This window comes from Vicia villosa, linkage group LG4 (assembly GCF_029867415.1).
Source record: "Vicia villosa cultivar HV-30 ecotype Madison, WI linkage group LG4, Vvil1.0, whole genome shotgun sequence".
Classification (NCBI taxonomy): Eukaryota; Viridiplantae; Streptophyta; class Magnoliopsida; order Fabales; family Fabaceae; genus Vicia; species Vicia villosa.
This window is the reverse complement of record NC_081183.1, coordinates 143,501,556-143,525,444: the sequence shown is the minus strand read 5'-3', so window position 1 is coordinate 143,525,444 and position 23,889 is coordinate 143,501,556. Positions and strand designations below refer to the sequence as shown.

The following is a 23,889-nucleotide window of genomic DNA, read 5'->3' as shown; positions in this document are numbered from 1 at the left end:
TCATGACCTTAGTCGGACTAACCCAGTTATTGTTCAACGACTTACCTGATGGATGCATTGATTGCTAGGAAAAATTCGTAAGAGGTTTTCGGCGTATTTCACGGCCCGGAAGCGGCGTCCAATCACTAAGGCCGCTCCGACAGGGATCGTTTAAGGAAGAAAGAAAGCTTACAGTCATAACATCAATCGGTTTACTCAAGTCTTAATTGAAGTAGACGAGGCTCAAGAAGGTCTGTAGTGCTGGATTGTTAAGAACGACCTTTTGAGCGACCATCTTGTTGACCATGCCAAACCTTTTATGATTTTAGAAGAAAAATTGACCACATGATTTAATAACCCTGAATCTAGTGAGTCTCACTCTGGTCGCCCATTTGGAAAATAACTTCATCGATGTCGAGATGACTCTGAATAACACATACAAAGGAAGTATGACAAATACACCCCTCTGACGTTCTCTCGTGAGAGGATCTATCAAGAGTGTGTGAACATTGAATTTCGGAAGGAAAGAATTTAGCCCCCATATCTCGTCAGAGATACATCTCACACGGACATATCAAAATACTGCAGATTCTATAAAAGCCACGATCATAACCCTGATGACTTCGTCAATTTGAAGGATGTGATAAAGAGAGGCCGATTGAGTGAATATGTGAAGGGAGGAAAGAGAGACATGGAAGATTATCCTAAAGGTAAATCCACCACAGCTGGGACAGGCGAGGAGAACAAGAAGGATAACAAAGGAAAAATTTCTATATTGTTGCCATTACAAGAGAGGAACCTTGGGAGAATCTCCCCTTCAAAAGGACGATGAAAAGGAAGATTGCAAAGATGATGGATGTCTACCTAAAGAAGGAAATACGTCTGTAAAAATTCTAGACCATTTTATGTTGGGATTCCAGGACTCAGAAAAATTTAGAGGTATTTTGAATGAGATTTTTCCCTCGTGATCATCATCACAGTTGGGAAGATTGACATCTCAAAGGATCTTCAATGGCAACAACTCTTGTGACATCTTGTATTCACAGCTATTCAAGAATATGAACATGGACCAAAGCAAATTGCTGGTATACGAAGGCTTAAACTTCTAAGCATTCAACATGACCATAACCCGTCCCTAGGGATATGCGGAACTAATAGTTACTGTCAGTAGCGGAGAAGACATCCGGGCAGTAAAATCTCAATTTCTTGTTGTTCCTTACAGGAGTGTATACAATTGCATCTTGGGATGACCTTTTATGGCCATGCTAAATGATGTTGCCTCATCGGTCCATCTCAAACTTATATACCACAACCTACAAGGAGAACCAACCATTATCAATGTTGATTTGGAAGGAGAAAAAAGAATATACCAAACTCTCCAAAAAGATTAGGGATAAGGCGTAACCATGGATCTTAATGTCACTTCCTTCGTCAGAAAGCTCAACAGGATGGGTATCATCCCTTAAAAAGCGGCTAATGAGGCCATAATAAGTGGATAAATAAGTGGTGGTCACCCTGCTTTTTATGTTTCTGGTTCCTCAATCATACTAAGTGCTCTATTAAAGTCATTTACCATTTGTATCCTTATACCATTGTGCGATGAACAAGATAAAATGATGTTTTCTAAGGCATTCTTTTCTTTGTAAATGTGCATAGCAACAGAAAATTCGAGGTATGACCAAAGACATTGATTCTCGAACCACCTGAAGCCATAGGTGTTATCGAAGACACTTTGTATGTTCGGCTAAATTAATCAATTCCCCACATAAAGTCGGGGATGCTCTCGAAGATGCTTTGTACGTCCAACTAAACTATTAATTCCCTACATAAAGTCGGGGATGATGTCGGAGATGCTTTGTACATCCGGCTAAGGTAATCAATTCCCCACATAAAGTCAGGGATGATATCGGAGATGCTTTGTACGTCCGACTAAATCAAACAATTTCCCACATAAAGTCAGAGGTGTTGTTGGAGATGCTTTGTACATCATACTAAAGCAATCCATTCCCCACATAAAGTCAAGCATTTTGTCAAAGATGCTTTGTAGTCCGGCTAAAGCAATCAATTCTCCGCATAAAATCACGACCCACCCCCGTCTGGCAGCTAGCCACTCCAAATGTCATGGTGGGTTGGCCATTCGTCTATCTCTGACCGGGCTTTCACCTGGTGGGGGGAAGAGGAATCCACCCTCCCAGCCCCGGTGACATCCAATAAACTTTGGGAGAGACCTCTCAAGTTCACAGATATGGAGCTATGTATATAGAATCGCACTAAATACCTGAAAACAAGTACCAAAAAGTAATAAATTTGTATCTTTTCTTTCATTGTCATAGTGACGACCAATTAACTTCGAGGGAAGACCTCATTCGCAAAAAGATAAAATCCAGAACCATGCACTTAGGATAATACAAAACACCTCAAATTAACATGTAACAAAGAAATTCCATTTGATATAGAAGTATTCTTCATACATTTTCTATTACATGGTACAAGCAAACAAGTACCAACAAAAAAAGGAAAGAGGCTCTGGCACTCAGGAAAATCTACTTCTATAGAGAAACGACCTTCCCATCAACGACAGTTTGATCCAAAGCATTTTTCAAATGATTGTGAGACCTACTTGTTGCACCCCAAAATTTGCCCACTTATTTATTCCCCGATTGTCCTTCACATTACATTCAGGTGCATACCTCATTTAGGCCATTCATCCATTACATTCATCCATATCATAGTTACTGTTCAAGAAAATTGAAAAAAAGAGCTTCTGTGTGGGAGATATCTTTGGTCAAAATTTAATCAGGAAATAATTTTGAGCATGAAGTATGTGTTGGCCTTGAAGAAATATTCACTGGAGCCTCTTTGGTTGGAAGTTGATTGAGAATTAGATCGGAAACAGATTAATCAGGAAATTCATCTGAAATCAGAAAAATCAGGAAATGTTGACTTTTTGGTCAAAGTCAAAGTCAACTGCTCAATATTGACTTTTGATAGAGAATCGGTCAAAGAAAATCAGAGAAATGATGAAAATCAAGAAATAACTAAAACCTGCCCAAAATGGAAAGTAGTTGAAATGGGAATGTCCAAAAGAGGAAAGTTCTACACTTAAAGAAATTTTGGATAAATTTCATATTGGCTGGGCAGCTGACTTCAAGTCCAATTATCACGTCGAAACTGGCAAAATTTTAAGACAAGATCAACATCAAAAGTGTTCAAATCACAGCCCTCTACAAATTTGCAGTTGGAAGTTTTTCCATTTGAAGCTTGGATCAAGAGATACTGAGGTTTGAAGTTTGAAGGTTCAAATTGTTTCAAGTCATGGTGTTAGGCAAAATGCTGGGCACGCGTGACACATTTTATCAAACAGTTGGCATGCAAACTTTGAGGCTGATTCTAGAGAAACGCAAACATCCATCAGGTTCAAACTTGGCATCATTCTCTTCCTCTATATGCCTTATATCCAACAAGACAAAAATAATGGAATTTGGTTGTGTGTGGAGCCAGATACAAGTTATCAAAGTCAGGGTCTTGGCAAGGTTATGAGTAGACATGGGCACGGGCGGGCAACGGAGGCATTTGATCAAACAGGTGGAGTGCCATATCTAAAGCCCGTTTTAGACAACTACAAGCACTGTTTTGAATAAGTACCAACACAAATATATTAACCTCCATGTCTTCTTTCTAATAATCAAAGAAGCATGGAAATTGGTGGTTTTTGGGTCAAGTTAGAAAGCTCCAAAGTCGCACCCTTAAAAGTTGGTGGTTGAGAAGGCATCGGGCCAAATTTTGCTACCCGCGCGCAGGCACCAGTTCAGTGGTGCCTCTCTATGTTTCAAGTCATTTTCTCCCACTTCCAAGCTTCGTTTTGCCAACCTTCCAACATCAAATTTCCTCTATTCCATGTACTCTCCACATTGGGTCCAAGAGTGAGCTAAAAGATGTCTTAGAGAGGGAGATAGAGATACACGAAGTCAGTATGTTGGCTTAGCATAAGGCTGGTAAGCGTGGACCAGGGCATGCGCAAGAGTGTTTCTTGATATCACCAGGCACATCATTGTATGTACGAAAGCTAACAGATGCTTACGATAAATGAGTAAACTTGCTTGCTAAGAGTAAGAAAAATATCAGCTACACACCATCGTACCATAACACATGAACCCTCACAAGCTCACTCTATAAAAGCCATAAACCTTCACATTTTAAGGGGATTCATTCTTTTTCTTTTTCCAGTTTTGACTCTTCCTCTCATCACTTGATCTCTCTCTCTCTCTCTCTCTCTCTCTCTCTCTCTCTCTCTCTCCATAACAACAACTTCACTTCATCTCTCTCTCTCTATAACAACAACTTCACTTCATCTCTCTCTCTCTCCATAACAACAACAACTTCACTTTCTCTCTCAACCTTCATCTCTCATCTTCAACAAAAGCTCTAACCGTTTTGTAACAAACTCTACCACCACTACAACCTTCATTCTTTTTCAAAGCATCACCACTGAATCTTCTCAGAAATGCATATTGAATCAACCTCGAATATCATCATCATTGCAAGCTACACAATCATCGGCATCATCTCTAAAATCGAAGAAGCTTAAGGAATACAAATTCTCCCCGGAGATTTTGCTCAGGATCTTTCCAAGTAAGTGATTCTTTTCCTTTGCATTAGAAGCATGTATAGGCCTGGGACTCCCATCATCAGGGATTTGGGTTAGGACAATTAGAACCACGATGTTTTCGAATGTTTGTTGCATTTCGTATGATTCTTGGAACGAAAATCTTGCTGTTTGAATGTGTTGGCTGCGTATATGATTTCTACTTGGCACGAGGAGTATTTTAGTGTGATAATCTTGTGTTTTCATTGAGGTAATAGATGTTAGGGTTTAGATTGTGAGCTTAGGTGTGTAATATAGAGGAAGAATCAGGAAAGACCGAGACCGGATTCGGAATCTACGCGAAAAATAGAGTCGGAAAGTGGTAACCTTTTAAGTTTCTGGGCATTTTAATATTTTTCCGGCGAGTGGTTGATCGGAGAAGACGATCGGAACAGTGTTCCGGCGTCTGGTTTTTTTGCATGGGGATAATTCTGTTTTGCACATGTGTCCCGTTCTGATTGGGCTGCTTCCAATTATGTGGTTGCTTTTGTTTTATTCATATCATTAGGAGATAGTGTGTTGTATGCTGATTGGTCTAGTATTCCTTTTTGTCTTATTCTCATTTAAAATCACCTTGACCAATTGATGCTACATTCACATAAATAATCTAGGTCACGTTAAAAGAAACTATAGTTCAATTAATTGGTCACTTTTTGATTTTGATAAAAAAGGACAAATAAAACAAACATTTTTATCAAGTGCTCTTGGATCATGCTTTGGGCTAGGCTTTAGCGCTAATGTCAGTTTCTGCACCCCTTGTATTAGGCCCATTGCGCCAATAAAGAGATTTCAGTTCATCCATAATTGCTTCAACACCCCCAGTTTAGGCAGTTTTTAGGAATTGTTTCAAATTGTTTCCTCTTTAAGTTTTACTTGTTAATTGATTTTTAACTCAAATAAAAAATGAACAAAAATACCTTTTAGATAGATTTAGGTGTTTAGATATTTTTAGTATTTTTTTTTAGATTTTTAGAAATCAGTTTTCTATTTTTAATAAATCATTTCCTCGCATGTGTTTCATTTTGCTTTTATGTTTAGCATGCTTTACAAAATAATTTGATTAAATGCCTTAGGAGTAGAATTTAATTGTCATTTTTTGTATGATATCAGTAGACTAATATACCATATTGTGTGTAAAAAAAAAAGTCTAATTTTATGTTTTGGTTAGGTGTTCATTAGGTTTTCTATACCCGATTAATGTGCATTCCTAAAAGGATAATCATGTGAATTCGACCTATAATTTGCTTTGCATTTATGCCATAGCCTTAGGCCCTTCTTGTACAGTTAATTAGGGATGTTTAGAGGTCCCAAGATCTGGAATTAGATTTTTAAATCGTGTCTTCTCTTTTTACTTGAATTTTCCTTTCTTACATGTAAATAACTTGCTTTTGGTTAACGATTGTACCATAACTTGTCCAAATGACCTATAATTTTGTATGAGACTTCTTGACATGATTCCATGATTGTTTATACACCTATTAGAGGTTATTAGTTACTGACTTCCATCATTTGATTATATTTTTCTAACTTCATTCACAATTTGAAATCGTTTAGTTAGTTTGACCTAGTTTTGTCTAGTTTTTGTTAGAACTTTGTGTTGCTTCAAGCTAATCGACTAACATAGATTGGTATAAGGTCATAGACCTATAAATGAAATGTTATGCTACTGACCACAAGCTTAGGTCATGTGTTCATTTGTTTTTTGATTCGACTAATTGATACATGTTTGTTATTTGTTAAGTGACGATTCATGCGATACTTTGGTAACTTCTTGTGAATATTTTCGTGTGATGCCATGATCCTTTTGTGTTTGATTTAGGACACTAATTTCTTTGGTTTGCTACTGCCCTAGGGCTTTATTCTCCCATTTTTATGCTTTGCCTCTTTTTTCATGTTTTGATTGTTGTTAGTTTAAGAGGCGACGATTGTTTGTTCTTCCTCCACCTTTTGTGGATTGTTTTCTCTTGGGATTCATTGTGTGTAGTCTCTCTAAGGAGTAGACTTGGTTAGGGAATTCATTAAGTCACCTACCTTGCTTTTAGATTTGCTTATCTCTTACCATATGCTTGCCATGTTCCCTTAGGGCGGTGACTCCAATCTTCATTAAGATGAGTCATATAGAACAACTTAGGTTGTAGTCTATGCATGATAACATAGGTAGAGATCCTTTATCCTTGACCTTAGGGCCATTCTTATATGTTAGCATTAGGTTAGAAATGTATGTTCCCCTTTTGCATAACAAACAAAAATCAATAAAACACAATAAAACATTAATAAGGGTTGAAAATTAATAAAAGGGAATGGAAGCTCTCGTCCCTCTTGTTTAAGGGGATCACTTGAGTGGAGATTCCTAAACCTAAAAAAACACAAACCCAGAGTTGATTGAGTCTTCCTTGTTTAAGGTTCACTCGAGACGCTCGACATACTTTTCTCTTTTGCTTTTAAGAGCATGTTACTTCCACTCCAATCCCAGCGTGAGTCTCCAAAGGTTGAGCGGCGGAGTGTGATGTAACTGTTCACTAAAAAACACCAACAAATCCTAAAAAACGTAGAAAATCTTGAGCAGAACTACGGCGCTCTGATTCTTCTTAAGAGGATACGTAGGCATAGAGGCAACTCTAGCGAGCACAATAATTATTAAAAAACTTTAGGTCTAATCATGCATTGCATTAGTGATAGATACACCATTTAGATAGAAACAAACATAGGTGGATACCATCGAGTACGATGGGCGTGAGGGGTGCTAGCACCTTCCCCTTGCGTAACCGACTCCCGTGCCTTGTTCTCTGGTCGAAAGACCTTGTTCTTATTTCGAGTTAGGTTTTCTGGTATTCCTTTCCCGCGATGGGATGAATATATTAGTGGCGACTTTGAGGGGCTCTCCCCAAGTACATCTTGAGGAACTCGCCCAAAGTTTCGCTTAAGGTACTCGCCCCATGGACAAGCTGAAAAGCTCTTTGAAGGTTAGCCCAAGTATGAAGACTGAAAAACAATCAAACTAAATCACCTTGTCTTTTACATGCCTTCTTGCTTGAGGATTGTGTACCACCCTAAGAAAGAACAACCCCATAAAGTAGACAAGATACATTGGTAAGGGAGAGCTTCCCTACAAAGCTCTAAGCCGTCCAAAATGGGCCATGGGATTGTTTGGATCTTAGTAGTCGCCCGCCACTTGATTTTAGCCCACCTGAACTCACTCTCATTACCCACTTGTCCAATAAATGTGGGAGATGACGCGTCCCATCATAACAAACGGGGAGAAAGAGTCAAAGAAGATAAATGTCATCTCCTTGATCTGAAGAAGAATAACTCCCCTACTCTTTACATTTCTAAAAGAGGAGCGGAGGTCACCACTCTTTTGCCATACCTAAAGAATCTCTATAAATACTTCAATTTTAAAATTGAAGAAAAGGGAATCGTTTTCACCATAAAAATAAAAACACTTGTATGGAGTTTGTGATCATTCTGCTTAAGTTAATTCTAAACATCATCATGAGTTCTACCCTTATTGTACTATTTTAACAAGTACAAGCTTAATTATTTCGAAGTATAACGATAATGTCATTCTTATTTTTCTTAATATCATATGATTCCCATCAAACAATAAAAAGAAATGGCGTGCTATTGAATGGTTGGAACACTTTACAAATATACTAATAGAAAGGAAAGTGATACACTATTCCATCTCATTATATTGTTGATTTCATACGCCATTACACAACAATCCATTCATATACACTACACAATAAATTTGACAACTTCACAGTAAAGATCAAAAATGGAAAACACATAAGAAAATTACATCTCTTGCACATGTTTTCAACTGGCTTTAACTTCTCCTAAGCTTTCAATTTGAGTATGTCCAACCTTTTTCCTCAAACAATTGGCTAACTTGACAGCATCTACGCCATCTCCAATTACCAATAGCTTGTCTTTTTCATCTCCCTCTAATCCCACAAAACTCACGCCTGTATTTAACCAATAATAAAACTTTAGTAACATAATAACTAACACTAACTAGAAAAGTTGAATCGACACGAACCGTTTGCTGATGCGACAACCTTAAGTGCCTTTGTGCGACACTTTTGACAGTTCATGGAAACCTTCATCACAATCTTTTGCTGCAAACACAAACACAAACACAAATACATTAAAAAAATGTCACTAGCAAATTTAAAGATTAAATAAAAAAAAAAAAGAATTCACTTAGAAAGTGATGCGATTGTATCTATTATATATACCTTCATGTTTAGAGATATAGATTAAATTGTTAAGAAACTTAAGTTACATTTTGTGCATTTTATATAAGTATGAAACTTGTGAGCAACGCCAATGCAAGTCAAGTCGTGGATGAAACAAACAAGGTAGTTTCATCAATGCAAAAGTCATAGATGTATTAGTTGAAGAATGCATGTCTCATAGTTAAATTTGGAGTTGGTGATGTGATCGCATTGAATTTTAGGCTTGATGTGTTCAATACGCGCAAGAGAATTTTTTTGGATTTTTTTAATTATAAAAGGATTGACATCAAGTCAACCAATAGAGAAAAGGTTTATATATAATAATCGTAAGTTATATAATAAATATATTGTTTTGGCTTTATCCAACAAGAAGCTGGAATAGCTCAGTTGGTTAGAGCGTGTGGCTGTTAACCACAAGGTCGGAGGTTCAACCCCTCCTTCTAGCGTTTCCTTTTTATTTTTTCAATTATATCACACGTGTTTGTTTTCACAGAACTATGACGGAAAGAATGACCGTGGAAAGAAACTTGTATCCAAAAAGGCAAACTGCGCGTGGGTCCCATGACAAATTCAATTCCTTTCCTTCGTGAATGTTCTTTCCAGTTTTCTATAGTCTATATCATACTGTATTTTAATTCACACTCTTTTTTCCATTCAATAAATAATATAGTCATTTTGATTTCTAATTTTTCTTATATATATATATATATATATATATATATATATATATATATATATATATATATATTTAAAACATTTTTTTCATCATTTATCTTTTACTATATATTTATTTTGATTTTTTTTATTTTTTTAAAAGGGAGCAGTATTCCTTATATTATCCAACAATTTATTCAAATGCTCAGTGTTGATATGTTTAAATTTATGATTGATTATAAAAATAAAAATAAAAATGTAAGAACATAATATTTTTAGGAGGCAATCTTTCAACTAAAAATAAAATTAAAAAATAATTAATTAGTAAAAAGACTAATTTCACTCAGTTGATTATAAATTAGATGAGTGTAGACAAAGTTGAACATAAATAAATCAAATCATTCCCAGGTCTATTAAGATCTATCATCGTCTTCAAAATCTTAGACTTAGTTAAAATATGATAAGACTGGACAATTGAGTTTTAATGTCATACTTGGTGTTGATAGCGCCACTAAACAAAGAAAGTGAAGATGGTAAAACTACGACACAAGATAGGTGGGCCATAAAAGACAATAAGTCAATAATTGACTCTCATATCCCAAAGTATAAGGAACACTCACGAATTACTCTTGTAAATAACTTAAAAGAGGCAACATTTTTATAGGTGTTTACTCGTGTTTTTTTGTATGTAAATCACAAGTTTTAGTTCACTTAAAGGATTAAACTCAAAAAAGTTCTAAGGACATTTTGTGCGACAAGTTTGAGAAAATGTATATGTGCTTAAAGGTTTAACGTTTGAATTTAGAGCAATTGGATAGAAATTTCAATAAGTAAAATGTAGAATTGCTTGAAAGGATAAAGTAAATGAAGAAAGATCGTAAAAAACAATTGCATAAAAATGCTTAAATTAAAAGTGGGACACAAGTTCATATATTTTTCACAATTTTTTTATCTTTGTAACTCGAATGTGTGAATTGTAAAGAGAGTAGAATGAAAATGTGAACCTAATTTCAAAAAACGAAATCTACTTATATATATACTAAGTACATTAGTAACTGTCCACGACAATTACTTCTTCAAATTTGACATGCCGCTAATTACACGAGCTTTTGTCTTATGATGTGTTTCCACGTGTGTTTGGTTCTTGAAATGCCTCAAACTGCTATCACCTCGAAATTATCTTCAAACTCTCTAATTGCCTATGTCAAAAAGTCCTCCTGTCAAATCTTATGGTTTGGTGTCGAAAGATATAGCTTAGCAGCCTGCATTTAACACTTATATCTATATCATATCTATATTACTTGTAGAACAACCCGAGTCAAAAATCATATGCTAATAATAGGCAAGAATTTTGTGGTTATTATGATATTTTTCTATATAAATCAATTAAGCTACTTTATGCATTTTATTTTATTTATTTCATTTTATTTTTTATGCATTTCATATTGTAACAACCCAAGACCCCCACACATCATATTTAACACTCTTTAAAGTAGTTAAACAATTCATAATTGAGAGATATAAAGCTCATTCCTCGTCACAATCGATTGAATACAAGGGAATCACTATTGAGAGCTATCAATCAATACTCAGCTAACTTTCATTAAACTAATTTTTTCCCAATGATATTAGAAAGTCCATTACATATTATCTAATATCTCTCACCAAACTCACAATGCATTAGCACGAAACATTGAGAGTTTAACTGACGACAACATAAAGCTTTATGAACTTAAGCTTGTTACAAATTATCCTTGAAAAGAGATCAAACAAAATCAACTAGTATATAACGAAAAGATAGAGCACTCAAAGAGAAAAATTGTTGTAGAGAGGAGCAACAAACAAATAAATGAGTCAACAGAAAGAGGAGGATCCACCGAACGAAGAGAATCATCACACAAAAGAACCACATCAAACCGAACCAATCCATTCCAAACCAAACAGAACATAACCAAATCAAACAAAATAAAACAAACCAAACATAACCATATCAAATCAAATTAAAAAAAGTCAAACAAAATGAATTCAAATCGAGTCAAATCAATTTGAACTAAATCAAATTAACCAAACAAATTCAAACGAAACTAAGTCAAATCATACATAACCAAATCACCATGGAAATAGAAGAAAATGAAGGTTGTACATGACCAATACATAAAGCAACATAGAGAGGGGAAAATGAATGGTATACATTACCGATACTAGAACCAATAATCAGTGAATAACCAAAGTCATATATGATTCAATCTCTGTCTTCAAGCATACCAAATAAGAGATAAAGTGTCGAGAATAATTTAGAGATTAAAAAGAAAGACTATTTTTTATTTAATAGAATCAATCATTAAAAATCAAAATAAACATATTCTCAAAATTTCAAAAACTCAGAAGCGGATGACATCAAGGATTCAAAGGTGATCAAAATAAACTTTAGATACCTTGCTAACAATAGATATTACATAGTAGGGAAGAGAGGAAGAGACTAGAATTTCAATAATATGAATAGTGTAACTTGTAAAATTTAATTTAAAAAAGGAAATTTAATAATAGAAAAACTAATATAAAATGAAATGATTTCTGATAACAATCCTGACTTTCTTTATGTCTGCCTTGTGCTGTGGAGAATAGATTGTTGTAGATGAATATGCAAAAAGCGTCTCCAATAGCACCCCTGTTTTTCTTCGTATCGGGCCTCTATCTCGTCAGATGTACCCCTGAGTTGTTGTTACTACAGGGGTGCATCCTGTACTTTTTTGTGATTTGTGTGTAGTAACGGCGAATCTAGGGTACATCCGACGAGATCAAGGCCTGATACGAAGAAAAGTAGGTGAGTTGTCAGAGACGCTTTGCACGTCTGACTATAACAATAAATTCTCACAATCCAAAGCACGCACAAAGAAAGTAAGGGGTGTTGTCGAAGAAAAATATATTTAAAATTTATCTTTTCATTTTATATTATTTTTTCTATTTTTTAACAAATCAAAATATAATTAATTAATAAATATTTAATTATAAATATTATACTAAAAAAATTTATATATATATATATATATATATATATATATATATATATATATATATATATATATATATATATAAAAGAAGTAAAAAACAAAAAAAAATATTTTTGTATTATTTTTCCTTTTTTAATTAGTTTTCATTATTTATTATATTATTTAATTTTTTAAAACATTAATACATATTAAATAAAAAAAATGGCTCACTTTGAGATGTCTCTACTTTTATGATATAAGAGTTATTTAAAAAAAAAATTTAAGCAAGAATTTAATATAAAGGAGAATTAAGGGTTCTCCAACCTTGATACACAATAAATGGTCAAAAATCTACAAAAGACGATATTACAAATCAATTAAAATTACAACATATAAGACCAAGAGTCTTTGCTAAATTCGTAAAAATTACAATTGAAATATGCAATATCGCCAAAAGGAGACCACCTTCAAACCAATATTTTAATTGTTCAAACCATGTTATTTAATTAAAAAAAGCAAAAAGGTGGCAAAATGCAAATAAATTTTGAGAAGGTGGCATATTGAGAATTTTTTTTCCCAAACATGACATTGCAATCAAAGATTCCATATTTTAAGTGTAGAAAAAAACTGTTTTTTTTTAATGTACACTCCTTTAAGTGTAAAAAAAAAGTTCTTTTTTAATGTATACTTTTAAAATGTTTATGATGATTGAGAAGAGTTTCATCAAAGTATTTATTCCAAAAAAATTATTTTAAAGACAAAATATTATATTATAAAATAAATATGAATAAATAGCCCATTAAAATACAAAGAATGTAATTATTTAGTACAAGATATACCAAATAAAAATATTAATGATAAGAGAAGAGAAATGGATAATGATAAAACTATATCACTAGCAAAAGATAAGAGAACAAAACAAATCACCAGCAAAAGGACAATGTAGTAATAACTGTTTCTGTGAACTCCACACCAAACAAGAATCAAGCTAGATCTCAAGCCAACAACAATACCATCAACAAATCAACCAAGAAAAGAACTAAAACCACAAGCACTCATAGAGTGGACCAAAAAATTTTGATCCACTGTTGGTTGAGTTAGAGGATAAGGTTCTAAAATCATTTTGAAAAGGTGTATGAGTAACGCATTCAAAATCATAAAGGATTCATGAGCGCTAAATCCTAGAACGAAACACAAGCTTGTACGTGACAAACCTATTAGAAAAACTCTGGAATCTACCAGAAAGACAAAAGTATTGTTTTAATTATGATAAAAGATAACCTTGACGATCAAACCCAAAAGTGTTTAAATACATAAAAGAAACCCTAATGGACTTTCAATCCAAAATAGAAATAAAACGAAAAACTGTGGAAAATATTGAAATTCTATTTATGGGCCGGATTCCCTATTCAAAAAGGTATAATAATAGATATTCTGATATCGAACGTCAAACTTGCACAAATCCTATCAAACCTTTCTGACGCGCAACTTCTTTGATACGTGCAACCAGTCTTCCTACATCAATGAGTTCCCTTCCTATCTACCCAAAACCATTTCCAAATAAAAAAAAAATACATTTTTTCTTCCACTTCATTCACGTTTGTCGAACAACCAAAAAGTATAATGTAACTTTAAGTCCTCCAAATGGTCTAAACCATAACATGTCAAATCATAGCAAAAACTCCCTAGTCTTTGACCTACTTCCTAAAGAGAGAAAATTCTCAAAAAGAATAATGAGATCCATAGGAAGTGCTATCTGTAACACCCTTCTAAACCCCGTGAAAATTAATAAAATAACTCAGAGTAAAACATGAAAACAAGGGTGCCACAATTCCATTTAAAATAATTTACCATAAATCCATTGTCATGCTTTCACTAAGGAACAATTCATCATAACTCATAAACATCTCATGTTAACACAGCGGAAAAATCCATCATACGGATAGGCATAACATCATCTATGCAATATCCCACAAAATTAATACAATAACAACATAATAGAGTATCATCTTAGACTCTAACTAGCGTTCCCCAATGTTACAATATCAGAGCATGACACCGACGCTATACTTAAACATACTGGCCTATGAGCTATCCTCACCAAAGCCAAAAGCCATTACTCGCCAATCTAAAAATGTCAACAGTAAGGGTGAGTCTCATCATAATTAACAAATGTTATAAGGTTTTAAAGCGATAACACATCATAGTCGCATTATTCACCAAATTGTTTCATAAACAGACATTCACACAAGTTTCATCATCATAAACAACCAACCAACACATCATCAATATTTATAACACTGGAATACATCCAATCATGTTATAAAAAGCATGCATATGTATGAACTGACACTATGCATGTGGTACCAACATCATCCAATGGGAATAACCCATGACCGATCCAACATCATCAAGATACGGCCCTGCCAGCACAGATTCCACACAATAGGAATCATGCCCTTTACTGATCCAACACATCATCATGGATACAGCATCATCAATGAATATGAATGAATGCAAACATACATGAACATACTTATACCATCGTCAAGTCTATGAGTAACATCATCAAATACTCATTTCATCATCATCATCATCAACATCATCATCATCATCAAAGTATGTTTATATACATTAGCATCATTCAAATACAATCAATCATCATCATCATCATTAAAGAACATACATGTATCCACATCAATCATCATCATCAATAGGGAAGAACATACATGTATCCACATCATTCTAAAACAAAGCAATCATCATTATATAATTCCCAACAAATCATCACATCATAATGTTTTTCAAAACAACATCTTATATTGTCATATTTCATCATATATGTCAACAATACGTCATCCATCCAACAGACAATATATTCACATCATACCCACATCATCACAAAACTATCTCATAAGATTCATCATACCAACAAACAAATCATCACAGGAATCATGTTTTAAACATAGCTTGTATCGTTACATCTCATCATATATATCCACAACACAACATTCATCAAAACAAGCAAAATCGTGATTTAAAAATAATCTTGAGCTACTGCTCATTTCATTATCCTAACATTAAAGAATACTTCATAAACTCCATCCTGCTCGAAACGGCACTTAAAACAGGCCAACGGTTCAAAAGATACGCATCTTTAAACTTTTCAAAATTATTCATTTTTCAAAAACCTTCAGCCGTAACGGGTTACGGAAAAAGCGTAACGGGTTACGAAGAACAATTTTTCCAAAACAGTTTCAGCCGTAACGGGTTACAGAAAAAGCATAACAGGTTACGAAGAACAAATTTTCAAAACACAGTTTCAGCCGTAACGGGTTACAGAAAAAGCGTAACGGGTTACGAAAATAATTTTCAAAAACAGTTTCAGCCGTAACCGGTTACGAACAACACCGTAACCGGTTACAAACTCGTAACCAGCCCAAAAACCCCATTTTTCACAGCCGTAACCGGTTACAAGCCCGACCGTAATCGGTTACATCACCTGTAACAGCAAAATAAGCACTTTTGACAGCAACTTATTCCCATCCAACACAAACCAAATCGAATCATATCGACCATACACGAAAAACAGAATCAATTCACAATTATTCCATGTCATTTCATGCCTCAACAACACATTCAAACACAATCAAACATCACAAACAAGCATTTACACATACTTTATCAATTTGAAATACAACATCATCCAAATTGACTCAAATCCCTAACTCTATCATATGACTCAATCGATACGAATTATACCTCTATTCTATGCTATCAACCCCTAACCCGATAATAGATGTTAACCAGATAAGTCCCCCCTTACCTTAGCCAAATTCTTGAATGGGTCTTCTTCCTCTTTGATTCTCTTTCACATTCTTCAGCTCCTCTTCTCACAACTTCTTGTTTTCACGTTCTAATTCTTTCTCCTCTTGTTTTCCTTATTTTATGAAAAACATAAAATTAGAAATGGGCTCCTTCACACTTACACCCCCATATTACTAATTCCACCATAAGGCCCAACAACTTAACATTTTATATTTCTTTCCACATAATCCCAATAAAATGCTAATTCAAATTAATTAATTTAAAAATTTAATTAAACTAATAAATAAGAAATTTTGGGATGTTACAACTCTCCCCCACTAAAGAGTTTTCGTCCTCGAAAACATACCTCAAGTGAAAAGTTCCGGATAGGAGTCCTTCATCAGACTCTCCAGTTCCCAGGTAACATTTCCCTAGTCGATCCTCAAAATTCATCTGACATAACCAACAAAAGCATGTCTCATGCATTCAATCGCAGCTCTTACGTTGCATTCGACCACCCCAAAGGTGTACCACTCGCTATATCTCCAAAGGTTAACGACAGTGAAACGTCAAGGTGCGATCCATACAATACGCTCAATAATTGAATAATATAATTACACAATTCATGGTATGATCACAATTGATCAATAATGTAGTAATGGATTCCATCTACCGAACGTACCAACCTTAGACACACTTTTCCATCTGAGCGATAAAGTAATACTTACACTTTTCACCAATCGCTTCCTTCAAGAAACTCAATAATAATATTCCTATATCATTGGATTTCAACTATTTGACTCCTCTTAAGTCACACTAGCAATTATCCAACACGTTACATTCCGCTTTTTGTTGCACTACTCTGATTACTCATTACAATCATCATCACCAATTAGATTTTCTTAGTTTTACCCAATTCTGAATCTCTTTACTCATTCATTTAAAATCCTCCTTTACCACACATGGTACTAATTTACCACTTAGCAATACTTACACGCACTAAAAACAAAATTCCTGATTTACTTCCCTTATTAAAACATTCTAACCATCAGAACGAGTACACAGAAGTAATCATGATCACACTCATCAGCCTCAATATACCATTGCTTACAAAATAGCTCAAAATGAGTCTCGCTCTCTACTAAGAATCAAATCAACTTCATCCTTCATAGGGTATAATTCCTCATTATATCTGGAAATCTACATAACACCTTACAACAGCACAGAAATTATTATAGCATCTTATAGTATCAACTTAACGTCTTAACTTCGCCGAATACATACTCGTCAACCTTGTGCAACCACAATAACATATTCATCATCTCGGCAATTATTCAAAAAAGTTCTAATTCTATGATACAACATCGTTACATCCACTAGATCCTAAATCCAACATATAGATCAATACATGTTCTCCACGTAGGCTCCCGACGTATTAATTCCTCACTGCCCACGAGTAGTACTCATAATATTACTCCACCTCACACTTTCGTTGTGCGACTCCGATTACCCGTCTTAAGTCACCGTCCAATACGTTGCACTCTTTCGTAGTCACTTCTTCATAAGTTCCCACAATATGGTGAGTGATTATTCTCACGGCTTAGCATTCATCACATCTTATACCATTAAGGTAACAAACAATCTCACACCATCTATATGATTCCGTCTACTATTAACAAGAGAATAAGGGGGATCAAGTCCTCAATTTGTCAATAGATAGCCGACAATCATATTTAAGCATAAATTGTCGTTACTACATAATAGTGTCCTTTCTGAGTTAGCACTCAAACTTATTAACATCGTCGTAGTCCAATAATTCGCTACGGTGTCCTTCTTCTAGAATACTCTTTCAAAGTTTAGCAACATCAGGAACACAAACGCGGTTCCCAAACTTCATTACACCATTCTAGTCAATTCTGAATTCACCGCCTTTACCTTGGTAATTCAAAGTCAACTTACCGATCAATTCAACATCAGCTTTCTGACCTTCTCTAATCTCGTCAAGAATACCACTACTCAGCTTTAGCATACCCAATCTAACACTATTAGGGGTGTCTTCACATACCAAACTCAAATCTCTAAATTGTTCAGTTAAATCCAACTCTTTCACCATTAGCACCGACATATTTAAAGACTTCCTACGCAACGCATTAGCACAACATTTTCCTTACCAGGATGGTAATTCAAACCAAAATCATAATCCTTAAAAAAATATACTCTAACCATCCCTGCTGCCTCATATTAAGCCCTTTCTGATCAAAGAGGTACTTCAAACTCTTATGATCACTAAACACTTCTAATTTCGAACCATACAACCAATGTCGCCACAACTTCAAAACAAAACCACGGCTGCCAACTCCAAATCATGAGTCGGATAATTCCTTTCATGCCCTTTGAGTTGTCTCGACGCATAAGCTACTACTTGCTGATCTTGCATCAATACACCACCCAAACCCATCAGTGATGCCTCACAAATACGACTTCAACCGTTCTAAAGTTTATCTCACCTTTAATACTAATTCACTTCTCACTAAAATCCATCGACACTCAAATCATATTTATTATCGAACATCTCATCAACTTATTCATCAACAACATGTTCTACTCAACATCGTTTCAAACAATTGCGATAGTAGGCATTCCTATTCAACAAGTTTCACGCTTCCTTAACAGACTTCAGAATATCTCCTCATAGGATCACCCTACTGTATTTATAACTCTCCCATAAGTTAGAACATAATCTCTCCTCTTCGTAGGTTCAAACGACACGTTAATCCGACACTCGGAACTCAAGATATGAATTTTCCATCGTTATCTGAAATGCAACATCGACATCATGCAGCGACGCTCTATACGATATCCCCAAAACTCTTCAAATGGTATATTCAATTCTTAAAATTACTTCTCAACAAACCTTTCAATTATTCCTTCAATCCGTTCAACGCTGACACTGACATCCCGTGCAATACCAATAAACAAGTCTAGTTCTCAGAACAAGAGTAACCGCAACTTCACCTCTTTCCAACATCATTCTGTCACAATTAAATGTGTTACAGCTGCTGCAAACATTTTTATAAAAAATTTCATCTCGTTATCTTTCCGACACTTCAAACGGAACTCAAATCGGATGTCCAGAACTCCAGTTATGAATTTTTGAAGTTTCATAAAGATTCAGCAACTTTCCCGCGTTTTGCTTGTGGAAATTCCACTCCGAAACTCATCCTCTTCAAATCAATCGCATTCTATGCAGCCCCTTATCATATCTCTTTGCTTCCAAAAATTCTTACAACTTGAGCAACACATTCCATCACCGAAGTTCGTTTTCTGAAACATCACGACAGCAATCCTCTTTGCAAACTTGCAACTGAACCTCTTCCGAGACGTAAGGCTACTCAACTGACAACTTCGCAGTACACCAGCAGAGCTGATAAATTTAAACTTTCTAAATTCCCTCTCTTACAGATAGTCATCAATTACATCTAATCATCCTCCTCCAAGATGCTCCAACTTCATTACCAGCCAAGTCTTAATTCCAAGTCACCTTCGATTCGGGAAACAACAACTCCAACAACGCTTGTACTGTTGCTAACAACAGCCTACTGAACTAATCATCTTACAACTGAAACATAACCGAGAAGTGAAGCTTCTCCCCCACTTGTTTCAATCCAACACCTGCAACAAAACAATTAAGTACAGACAATGATTCACTCACATGTCGCGTACCAAAGGATAAAACGCCGACAGTATACAACTGTCGCGCAACTCAACTGACTCGACAATTGGCCGGACGGACCGACCTGCTCTGATACCACTATTGTAACACCCTTCTAAACCCCGCGAAAATTAATAAAATAATTCAGAGTAAAACATGAAAACAAGGGTGCCACAATTCCATTTAAAACAATTTACCATAAATCCATTGTCATGCTTTCACTAAGGAACAATTCATCATAACTCATAAACATCTCATGTTAACACAGCGGAAAAATCCATCATACGGATAGGCATAACATCATCTATGCAATATCCCACAAAATTAATACAATAACAACATAACAGAGTATCATCTTAGACTCTAACTAGCGTTCCCCAATGTTACAATATCAGAGCATGACACCGACGCTATACTTAAACATACTGGCCTATGAGCTATCCTCACCAAAGCCAAAAGCCGCTACTCGCCAATCTGAAAATGTCAACAGTAAGGGTGAGTCTCATCATAATTAACAAATGTTATAAGGTTTTAAAGCGATAACACATCATAGTCGCATTATTCACCAAATTGTTTCATAAACAGACATTCACACAAGTTTCATCATCATAAACAACCAACCAACACATCATCAATATTTATAACACTGGAATACATCCAATCATATTATAAAAAGCATGCATATGTATGAACTGACACTATGCATGTGGTACCAACATCATCCAATGGGAATAACCCATGACCGATCCAACATCATCAAGATACGACCTTGCCAGCACAGATTCCACACAATAGGAATCATGCCCTTTACTGATCCAACACATCATCATGGATACAACATCATCAATGAATATGAATGAATGAAAACATACATGAACATACTTATACCATCGTCAAGTCTATGAGTAACATCATCAAATACTCATTTCATCATCATCATCATCAACATCATCATCATCATCAAAGTATGTTTATATACATTAGCATCATTCAAATACAATCAATCATCATCATCATCATTAAAGAACATACATGTATCCACATCAATCATCATCATCAATAGGGAAGAACATACATGTATCCACATCATTCTAAAACAAAGCAATCATCATCATATAATTCCCAACAAATCATCACATCATAATGTTTTTCAAAACAACATCTTATATTTTCATATTTCATCATATATGTCAACAATACGTCATCCATCCCACAGACAATATATTCACATCATACTCACATCATCACAAAACTATCTCATAGGATTCATCATACCAACAAACAAATCATCACAGGAATCATGTTTTAAACATAGCTTGTATCGTTACATCTCATCATATATGTCCACAACACAACATTCATCAAAACAAGCAAAATCATGATTTAAAAATAATCTCGAGCTACTGCTCATTTCATTATCCTAACATTAAAGAATACTTCATAAACTTCATCCTGCTCGAAACGGCACTTAAAACAGGCCAATGGTTCAAAAGATACGCATCTTTAAACTTTTCAAAATTATTCATTTTTCAAAAACCTTCAGCCGTAACGGGTTACGGAAAAAGCGTAACGGGTTACGATGAACAATTTTTCCAAAACAGTTTCAGCCGTAACGGGTTACAGAAAAAGCGTAACGGGTTACGAAGAACAAATTTTCAAAACACAGTTTCAGCCGTAACGGGTTACAGAAAAAGCGTAACGGGTTACGAAAATAATTTTCAAAAATAGTTTCAGCCGTAACCGGTTACGAACAACACCGTAACCGGTTACAAACTCGTAACCAGCCCAAAAACCCCATTTTTCACAGCCGTAACCGGTTACAAGCCCGACCGTAACCGGTTACATCACCTGTAACAGCAAAATAAGCACTTTTGACAGCAACTTATTCCCATCCAACACAAACCAAATCGAATCATATCGACCATACACGAAAAACAGAATCAATTCACAATTATTCCATGTCATTTCATGCCTCAACAACACATTCAAACACAATCAAACATCACAAACAAGCATTTACACATACTTTATCAATTTGAAATACAACATCATCCAAATTGACTCAAATCCCTAACTCTATCATATGACTCAATCGATACGAATTATACCTCTATTCTATGCTATTAACCCCTAACCCGATAATAGATGTTAACCAGATAAGTCCCCCCTTACCTTAGCCAAATTCTTGAATGGGTCTTCTTCCTCTTTGATTCTCTTTCACGTTCTTCAGCTCCTCTTCTCACAACTTCTTGTTTTCACGTTCTAATTCTTTCTCCTCTTGTTTTCCTTATTTTATGAAAAACATAAAATTAGAAATGGGCTCCTTCACACTTACACCCCCACATTACTAATTCCACCATAAGGCCCAACAACTTAACATTTATATTTCTTTCCACATAATCCCAATAAAATGCTAATTCAAATTAATTAATTTAAAAATTTAATTAAACTAATTAAATAAGAAATTTTGGGATGTTACACTATCTACCACCCCACTTATAGATCATATAACAAATAATACTGACTAAATTATAAGTGACAAACAAGTGGAAATCCAACTCTACCAAACCACCACAAAAAGGGAAAGAGATACCAACTAGATCAACAATCACCCTTCTAATAAAAAGATTATGCCTAAATGGGTACCTATCAAGTAAAAGTTCCCAAGATAAAACAACCACTTTAGAAGGGGCCCAACTTCCCCCAAATGAGTGGAAGGCACAAAATAGTAGGAGAAAGAGAGAGGTTGAAGGAGTTACTAATATCCAACAGAGCATGGTAAGAATAGGACACTAAGAAACTCTCATCTCTAGCAAAATTCCAACTCCATTGATCTTTATCCAATGAAAAATTATTGCCTTGAAAAGCAGAAAGGAAATTAGCAACAACAAGTTCCTTGTGAACAAAAAAAGGCCCCATCCAACTAAAATTCCAAGCAAGAATCCCATATTTCCACTGACCTATCTGACCCACACTCCCCTCAAGAAAACCATAGATAAAAAATAACCTAGAGAAGCCATTTTAAAAGGAATGTCTCAAAACCAAGGGTCCGACCAAAAGGATATATGAAAACTTTATCCCACTTTCTTAGAAACATAATCAACAAACCAATTAGAAAAGGTCTTCTTATTTTGAGCCAAGGAGAGACACTTATTTCCACTAAGATGGAGTGTTTTAGAAACTTGAATCTCTACCATGTAAAATAATAAATAGCTGAAGCACCATATCTAGAAATAAGAATATCAAACCAAATACCAGAGGCTCTAAAGATAAGTCCATGTTTCTATTTAGGAAAAGAGCTTAATTAACTAGACGGAGATCCCTGAACCCCAAAACACCTTTGATCTTAGGTTTTGTTCTGTACTGGGCCGAGCAGGCCCAACCCTTGTTACCAGCCGAGCAGGCCCAATTCCCTTAGGCCCAATTGCTGGGCAACCGTTAAGGGCTGCCCCCGCGCAAAGACTCCGGCCGAGCAGGCCCAAATCTTTTGGGCCCACTCACTGGATAACCACCAAGAGCTATCCACGCGCGAAGACCACGCGTCACGTCTCAGCGAAGGATTCGGTCAACCATCTCCGAACCCTACGCTATGTGCATCCAGAACGTGAGTCTCCTGCTGACTCAGCCCTAGCACGGGACGTTCTGGCAGTTCCCTAGCACGTGGGCCTCCAATTGGATCTGGCCCAATTAGGGAACCTTGGCCCAGCGCTGGGGGCTATAAATACCCTCTTTCACTAGAGGGTCAGGTATTTTATTCTTCACTCTCAACCCTCATTCTCTGATAGCTACTAACTTAAGCATCGGAGAACCTTGCAGGTACCCCCCCCCCATCTTGCTCTCCAAGCCAGATTCTGCTGCCTT

The 23,889-nt window shown here is 35.4% G+C and overlaps 1 protein-coding gene and 1 non-coding gene across 3 annotated transcripts; one reads left to right on the top strand and one right to left on the bottom strand.

Annotated features, from left to right (window-relative positions):
* Nucleotides 1-8,273: 8,273 nt before the first annotated feature.
* LOC131595365 (heavy metal-associated isoprenylated plant protein 47-like) lies at nt 8,274-8,970 on the bottom strand. Of its 2 annotated transcripts, XM_058867706.1 has the most exons (3): nt 8,866-8,970; nt 8,667-8,745; nt 8,274-8,592 (listed from the first exon to the last, which is right to left on the bottom strand). In XM_058867706.1, the coding sequence occupies exons 1-3, from the start codon at nt 8,869-8,871 to the stop codon at nt 8,444-8,446; spliced, it is 234 nt and encodes a 77-aa protein (XP_058723689.1). In that variant the 5' UTR covers nt 8,872-8,970; the 3' UTR covers nt 8,274-8,443. The 2 variants fall into 2 exon arrangements, with proteins under 2 accessions (XP_058723689.1, XP_058723688.1); XM_058867705.1 differs by lacking the exon at nt 8,866-8,970 and having other exon boundaries at nt 8,667-8,832.
* A 267-nt stretch (nt 8,971-9,237) lies between these two features.
* TRNAN-GUU (transfer RNA asparagine (anticodon GUU)) lies at nt 9,238-9,311 on the top strand. Its single transcript has one exon. It is a non-coding gene; the product is annotated as a tRNA-Asn (tRNA).
* Nucleotides 9,312-23,889: the final 14,578 nt, after the last annotated feature.

Excerpts from the sequence above, each read along its gene's own strand:
- LOC131595365 (XM_058867705.1), bottom strand. The coding sequence starts at position 8,775 with ATGTATTTGTGTTTGTGTTTGTGTTTGCAGCAAAAGATTGTGATGAAG. Across the intron at positions 8,593-8,666 it reads GGTTGTCGCATCAGCAAACG|GCGTGAGTTTTGTGGGATTA; the intron begins GTTCGTGTCGAT and ends GGTTAAATACAG.